This window comes from Monodon monoceros, unplaced genomic scaffold, assembly GCF_005190385.1.
Source record: "Monodon monoceros isolate NGI ecotype Baffin Bay Population unplaced genomic scaffold, NGI_Narwhal_1 Super_Scaffold_12, whole genome shotgun sequence".
NCBI lineage: Eukaryota > Metazoa > Chordata > Mammalia > Artiodactyla > Monodontidae > Monodon > Monodon monoceros.
The window spans coordinates 43288599-43302862 of record NW_021703768.1 but is presented as its reverse complement, the minus strand read 5'-3'; the positions used below and the strand labels follow the sequence as shown (position 1 = coordinate 43302862).

At 37.0% G+C, this 14264-nt stretch overlaps 1 protein-coding gene across 17 annotated transcripts in view; it reads left to right on the top strand.

Annotated features, from left to right (window-relative positions):
- SLC38A9 (solute carrier family 38 member 9) overlaps nucleotides 1-14264 on the top strand; it is a 114033-nt gene that overhangs the window by 78261 nt on the left and 21508 nt on the right. For all 17 annotated transcript variants that reach the window (XR_003792579.1, XR_003792575.1, XR_003792577.1 and 14 more), the window contains 2 exons: nucleotides 1307-1413; nucleotides 13282-13395. Coding sequence is in view for 9 of the 17 variants with exons in the window: in XM_029215930.1 (XP_029071763.1) it covers nucleotides 1307-1413; nucleotides 13282-13395 (221 nt within the window). In the remaining 8 variants the exon portion in view is untranslated. The remainder of the gene's footprint in view (nucleotides 1-1306; nucleotides 1414-13281; nucleotides 13396-14264) is intronic.

Sequence of the window (14264 nt, the reverse complement as noted above, 5' to 3'; positions counted from 1 at the left end):
GAAAAATGTATATTCAGGTCTTCTGCCCATTTTTTTTTAGTTTTTTTAACATCTTTATTAGAGTATAATTGCTTTACAATGGTTTGTTAGTTTCTGCTTTATAACAAAGTGAGTCAGCTATACATATACATATATCCCCATATCTCCTCCCTTTTGCATCTCCCTTCCACCCTCCAAATCCCACCCCTCTAGGTGGTCACAAAGCACCAAGCTTATCTCCTGGTGCTATCTGGCTGCTTCCCACTAGCTGTCTGTTTTACATTTGGTAGTGTATATATGTCCATGCCACTCTCTCACTTCATCCCAGCTTACCCTTCCCACTCCCGTGTCCTCAAGTCCATTCTCTACGTCTGCGTCTTTATTCTGGTCCTGCCTCTAGGTTCTTCAGAACCACTTTTTTTTTTCTTTTTTTTAGATTCCATACATATGTGTTAGCATACGGTATTTGTTTTTCTCTTTCTGACTTACTTCACTCTGTATGACAGACTCTAGGTCCATCCACCTCCCTGCAAATAACTCAATTTCGTTTCTTTTTATGGCTAATATTCCATTGTATATATGTGCCACTTCTTCTTTATTCATTCATCTGTCGATGGACACTTAGGTTGCTTCCATGTCCTGGCTATTGTAAATAGAGCTGCAATGAACATTGTGGTACATGACTTTTTTTTTTTTTTTTTTGCGGTACGCGGGCCTCTCACTGCTGTGGCCTCTCCTGTTGTGGAGCACAGGCTCCGGACGCGCAGGCCCAGCAGCCATGGCTCACGGGCCAGCCGCCCCGTGGCATATGGGATCCTCCCAGACCCAGGGCACGAACCCGTGTCCCCTGCATCGGCAGGCGGGCTCTCAACCACTGCGCCACCAGGGACGCCCCCCATGACTCTTTTTGAATTATGGTGTTCTCAGGGTATATGCCCAGTAGTGGGATTGCTGGATCGTATGGTAGTTCAATTTTTAGTTTTTTAAGGGACCTCCGTACTTTTCTCCATGGTGTTCTGCCCATTTTCTAATCAGACAGACCCTGTATTTGATCTTGCCCTGCCACATACTAGTTGTATGACCTCAAACAGAAATAACTGATATAAAGTACCTTTACAGAGTAGTCATTTCTTGATTCCTTTTCTTTCCCTTTTCAAGTATTTGTTAGTATAATGTTAGCCTTGAGGAACTTTGTAAAGACATTTTAATATTCTTATTCCCTGGACAAAACAGAGACAACTGATTTTTAGTAATCAACTTTAAACTACTAATATTCATTTTCCAACTGTCAGTTTTAATGTGTTTTTTCCCCCCCTTTTTCTCCTAGAGATAAGATTTCAGTTTCCACAGCTGACTGGCGTGCTTACCCTTGCTTTCTTTATTCATAATTGTATTATCACCCTCTTGAAGAACAACAAGAACCAAGAAAACAATGTGAGTAATTACCTGAGGATTTGAGTTTGTTACCAGATATTAATTTTTAAATTTAAACCACAAAACAGTGGTCTGCAAACTTTTCCGTAAAGGTTCAGGTGGTAAATATTTTAGGCCTTGTGGGCCATCTAGTTACAATGACCCAGCTCTGCTATTGTGGCATGAAAGTAACGATAATATGTAAACAAGTGGGCGGTGACTGTGTTGCAAGAAAATTTTTTTTTTTTTTTTTTTTTTTACAATTTTGGTTGAGATTTTCCTTTATTGTTGATACCATGTTATCTGGTTTTAATATTAATGAACACACCTCTCAGATTTTTAAAAAATTTCTGAATAATAGTAGACAATAGTTTTGCCCTAGTCAAGAATATACTTTTGGTTATTTTTGTTTTTTTTATCCTCCTGTATACTTTATTTTTATTTTTTTAATGTTTTATTATTATTTTTTTACATCTTTATTGGAGTATAATTGCTTTACAATGGTGTGTTAGTTTCTGCTTTATAACAAAGTGAATCAGTTATACAAATACATATGTTCCCATATCTCTTCCCTCTTGTGTCTCCCTCCCTCCCACCCTCCCTATCCCACCCCTCCAGGTGGTCACAAAGCACCGAGCTGATCTCCCTGTGCTATGCGGCTGCTTCCCACTAGCTATCTACCTTACGTTTGGTAGTGTATATATGTCCATGCCTCTCTCTCGCTTTGTCACAGCTTACCCTTCCCCCTCCCCATATCCTCAAGTCCATTCTCTAGTAGGTCTGTGTCTTTATTCCTGTCTTACCCCTAGGTTCTTCATGACATTTTTTTTTCCTTAAATTCCATATATATGTTAGCATATGGGATTTGTCTTTCTCTTTCTGACTTACTTCACTCTGTATGACAGACTCTAGGTCTATCCACCTCATTACAAATAGCTCAATTTCGTTTCTTTTTATGGCTGAGTAATATTCCATTGTATATATGTGCCACATCTTCTTTATCCATTCATCCAATGATGGACACTTAGGTTGTTTCCATCTCTGGGCTATTGTAAATAGAGCTGCAATGAACATTTTGGTACGTGACTCCTTTTCAATTTTGGTTTTCTCAGGGTATATGCCCAGTAGTGGGATTGCTGGGTCATATGGTAGTTCTGTTTGTAGTTTTTTAAGGAACCTCCATACTGTTCTCCATAGTGACTGTACCAATTCACATTCCCACGAGCACTGCAAGAGTGTTCCCTTTTCTCCACACCCTCTCCAGCATTTACTGTTTGTAGATTTTTTGATGATGGCCATTCTGACCGGTGGGAGATGATATCTCATTGTAGTTTTGATTTGCATTTCTCTAATGATTAATGATGTTGAGCATTCTTTCATGTGTTTGTTGGCAATCTGTATACCTTCTTTGGAGAAATGTTTGTTTTTTTGTTATTGAGCTGCATCAGCTGCTTGTAAATTTGGAGATTAATCCTTTGTCAGTTGCTTCATTTACAAATATTTTCTCCCATTCTGAGGGTTGTCTTTTGGTCTTCTTTATGGTTTCCTTTGCTGTGCAAAAGCTTTTAAGTTTCATTACGTCCCATTTGTTTATTTTTGTTCTTATTTCCATTTCTCTAGGAGGTGGGTCAAAGAGGATCTTGCTGTGATTTATGTCATAGAGTGTTCCGCCTATGTTTTCCTCTAAGAGTTTGATTGTTTCTGGCCTTACATTTAGGTCTTTAATCCATTTTGAGCTTATTTTTCTGTATGGTGTTAGGGAGTGTTCTAATCTCATACTTTTACATGCACCTGTCCAGTTTTCCCAGCACCACTTATTGAAGAGGCTGTCCTTTCTCCACTGTACATTCCTGCCACCTTTATCAAAGATAAGGTGACCATATGTGTGTGGGTTTATCTCTGGGCTTCCTCTACTGTTCCACTGATCTGTCTTTCTGTTTTTGTGCCAGTACCATACTGTCTTGATTACTGTAGCTTTGTAGTGTAGTCTGAAGTCAGGGTGCCTGATTCCTCCAGCTCCGTTTTTCATTCTCAAGATTGCTTTGGCTATTCGGGGTCTTTTGTGTTTCCATACAAATTGTGAAATTTTTGTTCTAGTTCTGTGAAAAATGCCAGTGGTAGTTTGATGGGGATTGCATTGAATCTGTAGATTGATTTGGGTAGTAGAGTCATTTTCACAATGTTGATTCTTCCAATCCAAGAACATGGTATATCTCTCCATCTATTTTTATCATCTTTAATTTCTTTCATCAATGTCTTATAATTTTCTGCATACAGGTCTTTTGTCTCCTTAGGTAGGTTTATTCCTAGCTATTTTATTCTTTTTGTTGCAGTGGTAAATGGGAGTGTTTTTTTGTTTTCACCTTTTATTTACAAAAATAGACAGTGGTCTAGATTTCCCCCATGGGCCATAGTTTACTGTAGAGCAGTCACTAAAAAAAAAAAAAGATGTACAGATAATAGCAAATAGTGGTGATAGGATCTTTAAAAATACCCAAGTAATCTAAAAGAAGACAGGAAAAGGGAAACGAGACTATATGGGACAAATAGATAACAAACAGAAAGATAATAGATTCAAACCGAGTAGTATAGATAATTACATTAAAAATGGTCTAAAGACTACAACTAAAAGACAGAGATTGTCAGTCTGATTAAAAAACAAAACGTAACTATGTGCTGTCTACAAGAAATTTACTTTAAAGATATACCATGCAGACACTAAACATAGCAAAGGTGGAGAGGCTGGGGGGTTTTGTTTGTTTGTTTTGTATTTGTTTATTTTTGGCTGTGTTGGGTCTTCATTGCTGCACCCTGGCTTTCTCTAGTTGTGGCGAGCGGGGGCTACTGTTTGTTGCAGTGCTTGGGCTTCTCATTGCAGCGGCTTCTCTTGTTGCAGAGCACAGGCTCTAGGCGCACGGGCTTCAGTAGTTGTGGCTTGTGGGCTTTAGAGCAAAGGCTCAGTAGTTGTGGTGCACCAGCTTAATTGCTCCACAGCATGTGGGGTCTTCCCTGACCAGGGATCGAACCCATGTCCCCTTCATTGGCAGGCGGATTCTTAACCACTGCGCCATGAGGGAAGCCCCAAGAGAGGCTGTCTTAATATCAAAGTAGACTTCAGAACAAGGAGTACTGCCAAAGATAACGAGGAACATTATATGATGATCTTTAAGGATCAGTTCATCAAGAAGACATAATAATCCTAAACACATATGCACCAAGTGACAGAGTTTCCAAGTAAATGAAACAGCAACTGTCAAAACTGCAAGAAGTAAACAAATCCACAATTATAATTAGAGATTTCATCACCCCTCCCTTAATAATTGATAGAACAAATACCAAATAAGTAAGGATGTAGAAAACATGAAAAACACTATCAACCTACTTGATCTAATTGACATTTATAAAAGTCTTCTCTCAAACAAGAAGAGAATGCACATTCTTTTCAAATGCACATGAAACATTTACCAAGATAGACCATATGCTGAGTCACTGAACAAGTCAATAAACTTGAAAGGACTGAAATCATACCAAGTATGTTATTTGACCACAGTGAAGTTAGAAATCTATAACAGAAAGAAATTTGGGAAATTGACAAATATGTGGAAATTAAACAGCATACTCCTAAATAACTAATGAGTCAAGAAAGAAATCACAAGAAAAATTAGAAAAGTACTTTGAGATTACTGAAAATGAAGACACAACATAATGAAATATATGGGATGCAGCTAAAACAATGTTTAGAGAGAAATTTATAGCTGTAAGCACCTACGTTAGAAAAGAAGATCTCAAATCACTAACCTAACCTTCTATGTTAAGACACTGGAAAAAAGAAGAGCAAACTAAACCCAAAGGAAGCAAAATTTAACCAGTTACCTGTGGCCTTATTTATACAATTTGAATTCGATTTGATAGCTTCTAACCATGTAAACAAAGATGATGAAGTTCTAATAGGAGTCTATACCATTGTTACTGAAATACAAAGGAAAGAAGAGTTCACTGTGCCTGGGGATTCTGAGAAGGCTTCAAGTAATGTTTGGCAGAGTCATTATGAGGGCCTTTCTAAGTAGAAGGAAGTTAGGTCTCAAATTAGGGCAAGAATATAAGTCAAGCTCTTCCATTTTCATCTTTATTGTTACCTGGTTACATACGACTGGCATATTACCTGTGAGTGGTGTTGGAATTGAGTAAACCTTGATTTTTCCCAACTTCCTAGCTTGGTGATCTTCAAATTTCATTTTCTTTGTATATAAAAATAGCCTAATTTGATACCTACCTCTCAAGTTTTTAATCATAATCAAATATTATAAAATAGGAAAAGTGTTTAACATGACCTGGTGTATAGTAGGGGCTAGAAGTTTTTAGCTTTTCTACCTCTCTTACCCTTGCTTTCCTGACGTTTACAAACTGTGGATCTTTCTGTTAACAGGAGAGTATCCCACAGATTTTTTCTAGTGCCTTTAAATTTGTTTTGCAATGAGAACATATTAAGTCTTCTCCAAGATTTCTTCCTATGATATTGTTAGAGTCTCAGAAAAATATATAACTGAACCACATCAGTTATTTCTTTCTCTCTTCTCTCATCACTGCACTAGATTTTAATGTTAAAACTGACTTTTTACCAAAGGTTCAGGGTAATACAAGAAAGCCATATGCAGAATGTTGCTTCACTGTTTATTAAGAACTGTAATTGGGATAGTCTTTGTTAAATTGCTCAACATCCTTTATACAAAGACTGTGGAGAGAAAATTTCCTGTGTTCAAGGCTAGGAAAAAGTTTCTCAATAAACTCATTGTTTGACAGTAAGGGTCATATAACTATTCTTGTTTCAATTTTTGCTTTGACTTTTGGAAAACTTAAAGTATTAAGTTCTTTTATCTGTTTCTATAACTTTTCTTAGGCAAATGTATTTTTAGAGTTTTTATCTTTCCCTGTATCCCTCACACTTTAGATAGGGTTTTTATTTTGGAAATGTTTAGTCTTATTGTATTTTTATCATAAACAGTTTTAAACCTTTTGAGGGAATAGGAAGAAAATGTTACTTATCCTAAATAATCATTTGGAACTTTGGGGTGTAGAGGGAAAATTGAGGATATACTTTATGGCCTTTACTCTTAAATTCCTCTCCTTCACAAATTTCCTGACTTGAACTAAGCTGCCTACCACATGTTTAGGAAGTTTAGAGATATGTGGGAAAAATCTATTTTATCTTTACAGGAAATAGTGTATTTCATTAACAGTGTATACCTTGGTGTCAGCCAAGTCACCTATCTATCCTTATCAACTATGCCAGCTTAGACCAAGTACCACAGAAACACATTTTGTGAAGTTGGATTCTCATGTATATTGGGTCATTCTATCCATAAGGCTGTGTTTCTCAAACTTTACCACCAAAGTCCCCTTAATGACAGAGAACAACACCTTGTATACGCTGGGTATCTGGGGGTGAAGAACACAATTTCAGTGAACTCTCATGTTTTATCTTAAACACTCATGCATATTTTTATTGTGCTCATAATTAGTTTGTCTTACTAGAAAACAGTCTGAAAATAATGAGTTAAATTACAGGCAGACTTCACTTTGCACAGCTCCCATATGCATGAATTTCAGTTACTATGGCTTAGTTAAATTATGTCAGTACCCCCTAACCACATGGTTCAAATTTAGGTTGCCACAGGATTTGAATTATGAGTACTTGCATAAAGTAGTAACTACTAGCCCTTCAGTTCATAATTCACTCCATAAATTACAGATGCACAACATGATTAGTTACCAGTCACACCACTTCTTTCAAAATCTGTCAGAGGTTGGTCACTGCCCATCTATTATTCACGTTACATCCAGATGACAAAGCAGATAGTTCAGTTGCCTCCTTGTCACCAGGTGGTAAACCCACATTATATTTTACAAAAATGGAGAATCAAAAGGAAATTGGCAAACAAACACAAAAGTGCAAAAATGAAACAAAAAGTCATAATGGTGGAAATGAAATTTGAATCAAACATATTTGACTGTGGAAATGTTGACATTGCTGCCATTCGAGAGACTCTAGGTATGCAGCCAGAGGAACTTAGGCAAGGTGAACTTACCAACAGGAATGAAGAAAGTGGTTGTGATGAAAAGGATGAAGATGTTGCAGAGGAAATGACACTATCAAAAAACTTCACATTGAAAGAATTCTTAGCGATACTTTACAACATTGAAAGCACAAAAAATGAAATGTTGGAAGCTGATGAAAACTTAGAAGAAAGGAATATGACAGTTCACCAAAGCATAGAAAGGAAGTTTGCTCTTACAATTATACCGTGAGAAAGAGGAAGCATCACGGAACAATCATAATTTTTCCCATTGATTATTATGATCGCACTGCATGGTCATTTTTTTAAACAACCATTAATCTATTAAAATAGTTGATATAAGCACCTGCACTGGTGACTTCAACTGCTCAATACTGGTGCAAGTAATCTGCTTAACAGTCTCTGAAAGACTGTACAAGTCAATGAATCACTTACAGACCTTCATCTGGAACCAACTTTGAAAAATCTTAGAGTCTTAGAACCTTCATCTCAAAGAGTTTTTCTTGTAGTGACTCCCAGAGTCTTGGTTGGCCTCTGAACTGGTCCTTTCGTTTTTAGATATTTTTCCTTTGTGCCTCTGATCGAGTCAGCACACCCCTTCTCCAGAGATGTTATATTGTGGCTGGATGGAGTAATTCTCCCTTGGTGAGGTGTTAAAGGGGTCTTCCCAGTATCTGCAAGCCTTTGCTGCAGCGCAGCTTCCTGACTGACCTGTTCCTGGGTGAGAGCAAACAGCGGTGAGGCAGGAGCAGACCGACCCCAACTGTGCTGCAGCTGCAAAGGTATCTTCCTCAGAAAGGTGTCCAGGCGCTTTCACAGTCTCATACTACCATGAAAAGAGAGGACTGTCTGTACTTAGCTTTTTTGCTCCTGAAAATTCTTAAGAGGAAGAGCTTTGCTGGAAATTTACACCAGTTTACCTGAAGGTGTGCATTCCTCAGTGTGAGAAGCTCCGGACTGGGTAGAGAGATGAATGTTCCTGTTCATAGTCCCCGAAAGACATAGGAAGAGTCCTGCCTGCCTTTCATACAAAAACACTCAAATGGGCCTTGAAATCCGTATTCCATATGTAAATACCATAAAATGAGTTCTTGTTTCTACTGAGTTTTGGGACTAGCATTTTGTAGAACTAGTATGTGAGGTTCAGCTAATGAAGTGTAACTCAACTTTTGTCCCTTGTGGAAAATATTTTTTTAAAGGCTTAAAAATAAAAGTTGAAATGGATGATGTCTTCTTACTGTCTTAATTGATTGAAACTAGTATGTGAAATGCGGCCCAGCGTTCAAAAAATCAGTTATGCTTCATGTTAACTTCTTAAAATATTAATAATTACTAATGATAAAGCTAATATTTATGAAGCACTGTGTGCCAGCAAAATTCTAAGCAGTTTAAATACTTGTAAATATAGAATACTCTCCTTTTGACTGTACTTATATATTGCATAAATTAAGCTAAATGGTACTATATTCTGAGAAAAACTTTGTCATTTGATTTATTTAATGATTGTACTTTTAATCAGGTGTCAGTAAGTAATTTGACTCACAGATGTTTTGTTAATATCATGATACAATATTTTCTTGAGATTTAAGTCAGAAAATATGAAGCTTGTCAGGAACTCTGAATTCTTAATGTTGATGTTGAGTTAGTCATTCACAGATCAGTAAAAAAAAAAAAAAAAGCTTGAAAATAGAAAAGATATAAGAATAAAAAAGGCCTCATTCTCTTCTATATAAACTATAGTTGGACATGGATCTAAAGACATTTGTGAAGGAGAACAGTGAGGCTCCTACACAGGTGTAGTGCTCAGATCTTCCAGGTTTTCCAAATTTGACTTAATTTCATGGGTTTTCTTTCACCAAACATAATTTTTTATATGTATAACTAAATGAGATATAATTTCTATTTTTAGTAAGGCATACCTTACCAAAAAAAAAGTTGTAGAGTTGAAGATCATCCAACTCATTTCTTATCATCAGAATATGTATTCTTTATAACCATCCTGGATATGGTATTTCCTCATCTTGTTTGAATTTCCTCATCATGTTTGAATCAGAACCTATATTGTGCTTTTTTTGTTTTGTTTTGCCTATCTTTGTTTAGTTTTATGCCCTGCTTCTTTAAAAACTATTTGAGATGCCTTATATCTTAATTTATTATTCACTTCTTGCTTCTTATGAATCTGTGTAGTTTACTCAACTATATACATCAGCAGTTTTTATGTAAATGTTTGGGGTAGGTCTGTCATTTTCTTAGTAAATGCTCCACTGGATAGTATTTTCACTATGAACAGTACATGGAACAGATAGATTATAAAACATATTTGAGAAACAGAATGTGCTCCCAGACCCACTTGTGTCCCAGTTGTCATTCTTCCTGTCATTAGTTCTCTAGTGCCAGCCCTGCTAGCCACTGCTTATTTGCGAGGCAGAATAAGTTACCTTATTAATGTGTAGGATTCTTGACACATTACCAGTTCATATGGTCACTTGTGCCTGTTTTTAAATATTTTTTTACTTTGAGCCTCATTTTCTAAAAGATGGTTTTTTTTCTACCATTTTCCATTAAACAGGCTTTTAAGAGGCCGTATCCCCAGGCCTAGAATAGTGATGGCTTGTGTTCAAGCCAGAGAATAGCAAAGCCCACATGTGTGCATGCTCTTCATAGGTGGCATGTTTCCCAGGATTGTGCTAAACCTCAGCTGCTTTTTATATTAAAATATCATTTCTGTTCATTAGAGTATTTTCAGATGAAAACGGATATGTAACTCTTTTTTAATATATAAATTCATTTATTTGTTTATTTTTGGCTGCGTTGGTCTTCGTTGCTATGCGTGGGCTTTCTCTAGTTGTGGTGAGCAGGAGATACTCTTCGTTGCAGTGCACAGGCTTCTCATTGTGGTGGCTTCTCTCGTTGCGGAGCACCGGCTCTAGAGCGCAGGCTCAATAGTTGTGGCGCACGGGCTTAGTTGCTCTGTGGCATGTGGGACCTTCCCAGACCAGGGCTCGAACCCGTGTCCCCTGCGTTGGCAGGCGGATTCTTAACCACTGCGCCACCAGGGAAGTCCCCAGGTATGTAACTCTTGACCTAGTTCTACTGAATGTACATTTATGCTACTGCGAAATAGAACTTTTCTGATTATAGTTATTTCTCTTGCATCTATATGTGTGCTTTATTGTATCGTTTGTTACTCAAAACTTGTTACCTCTCTTTCACCGTTTTCTTTACTATTGTTTATTAACTATGACACAAATGTATTAGAAACTGGTTAGCTCTCCATTGTAGTAGCTAAGGGCACGCAATTTGGAGCCAGAAAGTCTTTGGTTTGAATATTGACTTCACCAACTGTTCACTGTGTAACCATGAAAAATGTTGTAGGGACTTCCCTGGTGGCGCACTGGTTAAGAATCCGCCTGCCAATGCAGGGGACACGGGTTCGAGCCCTGGTCCGGGAGGATCCCACGTGTGCGCCACAACTACTGGAGTACGTGCTCCACAACAAGAGAAGCCACCGCAGTGAGAAGCCCACGCACCGCAGTGAAGAGTAGCCCCTGCTCACCTCAACTAGAGAAAGCCCGCGTGCAGCAATGAAGACCCAACGCCACCAAAAAAAAAAAAAAGAGAAAATAACCTAGCTGCACTAGTTTACTTATCTATAAAATGAAGAAAAGGATTGTACCTACATTAAGTGAGATAATATATGTACTGTGCTTTGCACAGAGCCTAGTACCTAGAAGCACTTAATAATTGTAGACAGCATGATTATTTTTACCTACATTTACTGAGTTCCTACTATGTGCCAGGTATTGTCCTGGGGATTGGGGATACAAAGATGAAGAAGACACAGTCCTTGTCCTCAGGGGTCTCATAGTCTAGTAGTATGGACCAACTTAGATACGGAAAAATTAAAATACCAACATGATAGAAGAACTATTAACCTTGACTACTTTTTGGGTGTCAAAGGACATTTTCTTTCCAGTTGATATCCTCATATCATATATATAGATTCTTTTATAATAAAAGTTCATGACAGTTACAATATAGGGTAGTAGATGCTATATTTCAGATATGTGTACAGTGCTATAAGAACAGGGAAGCAGAAGGGGGAAACTATCTTATCAGGAAGGCCTTGCATCTTTGCCTTTTTATCTTCATCAGATTTTCCCCAAAGTCTGCTAAGATACACATCTTTGCAGGAAACCTGCCCAAAATAATGTGTTGATCATGTGGTATACTGGCTAAAGACTCCATGAAATGGTAGCTGTCCTTTTTTATATATAGCTCTCTCTGACGCAGCCTTCTTGGCCTTCCAAGGTTTTGCATTTTGCAAAACTTCTTTGTTCTTGAGTGACATTGAGTAGGTTGAGGGTAGAATGACTTTCAAATGTCATAATGGGAGACTACTACCCTTTGATATGAAAATAAGAGTTGCCTGGTTCATTTCTGTTAATAACTACACAAGACCATCAGGCAACCCAAGGGGTGACTGAAGTCTAGACTGAGATGGGCCCTAGAGCTTCAAGAACTAGAGGAAAGACTTTGGAACTTCCCTGGAGGTTTGGTCAGCCTCTCCTTCTTCAACCCTACACAATTAGAAACTCTGAAAAGGCTGGAAGCAATCTCCATAATCCAGGTTCCTGTAGTTCCATAGCCTATCCACTGTCTAATTTAGGGTTTGAAATCCCTGTTTTGTTTTCAAGCTGATTGTCAACTTAGACCTAACTTTGGATTTCTCATATTTTGTTACTTGCTTTTTAAGTGAATTTATCAACATTTAAGTTTATAACTCTGTACTATTGCTTTAGCCCATTTAAGGAGGAACGTTTTCCCAAAAATCAGAAATGTTCTCTAATACCAAATGTCCAGTTTTCTTACTGTGGAATCAAACTAAAGCAAAATTATATATAATTTCTTTTCTTACCTGTTTTCTTAGCTTTCAAAGTAATGTGTGTTTAAAATGAAAACTGAATAGGCTTATAGCCATAATTTAGTTGTGCTGAATTATTTGGCCATAACTTTAGTGGTGATGGAGACCAGATTTATATGCTGTGGGATCTGTTCTGTTTGGATCTGACAGCTGGCTTCATTAAATATCTTGGAGCTTTTTACTTTGCATGGGGATGGTTGGGAGGGTGGGAGCAGCAGTGGAAGAAAGCAGTCCAATTTATTTAACGTTCTCCATTTGTTTACTGGCTCCAGTCATAAGATTGTGCAGCTGTTTGAACAGCTGCCTTTTGATTTTCTTTTGTTTACTGTTTAGGTTTATTAAGCTTGTATTTAATACCTGCTTATTGTCTGCGTTAGCTTTCCTTTATTAAATATATTTTAATATATACCAGTCTCCTTGGGTCTAGGCATGCTTTGATGAATTAACAAGTTAATTCACTAGAAAAAAAATTTTTAATTCCATAAGTCATACAGAAAGTAGCCTATTCTTGATTTCTTGTTGTCCCTTAGCTTTATTATTTTAGTTAAATATTTTATATTTTGGTAAATGAACTACATTTTGAAATTAAGTCAGGATTTCAATCATGTTAAATCACCATTTATGTTCACTTTCTAAGTCTGCCAACAGGTAGCTTAGTCTACATACTCCAGAATAGTTTTTAAAAAGTTGTCAGACTAATTGTAAAGTATGTGAATCTTGTTTTAACTACTTTCTCTGAGCAAACTGGATACCCAGGAGGTATACACAGACACACAGAGCAAAAAGATAAATCTTATATTTATTTGTCAGTCTTATTATTTAGCCTATTCAGGCATACTTACTTACTAAAAATTTATTCAACATTGTGGAAATTTTATTCTTTCTTTACAGGTGAGGGACTTGTCCATTGCTTATATGCTGGTGACATTAACTTATTTCTATATTGGAGTCCTGGTTTTTGTTTCATTTCCTTCACCACCATTATCCAAAGATTGTATAGAGCAGGTAAGGCACTGTGTACCCTCTCTATGTGATTGTTTACACCTTCATATCTGCAGAGCAAGCAGTGTGATACAGTAGCAAAATATAATACCAGACAGGCCTGAGTTTGAATACAATCTCTACTATTTACCGTGCATGTGGGAATTTAAGCACCTTACCCCTCCCTTGTGAGCTTCGGTTTCCTCTTCCATTAAATATTATAATAGATACTCCATAGATATTTAGATGGACTCTCTGAGAAGTCCTACTGCATGCTGGCACCTTGTAGTACTCAAATAAATGATTCCTATTATATGCATAGTATTTTTGGGTGTGTGGAGAACTGTACTAGTAGTAGTCTTGAATTTATAAACCCTCCACAGAGACTATATTCAATTCCCTTATTTTCCAAAGTCCAGATCTGGAAATGTCTTGAATAAACTGGTGTCTTAGTTCATCAGTCCATAATAATAGGTCTGACACCCATTTTGGTACTATGTGTCAAGTATCAAAGCAAAGAAAGACTATTTGACTGTTAAAAAGACAGAGGGAGAGACAGAAAGAATAAAAGAAACATTCTTTTACTAAAAGGTTGCCATAAATAATATTTTCTTTGCTTTGGCCTGTCATAAACCTGGGAATAGTATAATCTCTAGTTTTATGTAACTGAAGAATTTCTCACAAGAAATAGCATGCACAGGTGATTTTCTTTCTAGGCAGAAGAAATTCCTCTAATAGAGTGTAGTGGAGTATATAGTATGATTTATTACAGATGAATTATAAAGGTTATTTCAGCATAATAGTGGTAATAATGTTCTCATCTTTATAAGATAAATAGGTTTGGGTTATTGCTGTTATGATAGCTTGAAATGTTCTCTTGATTTCCTTGATTC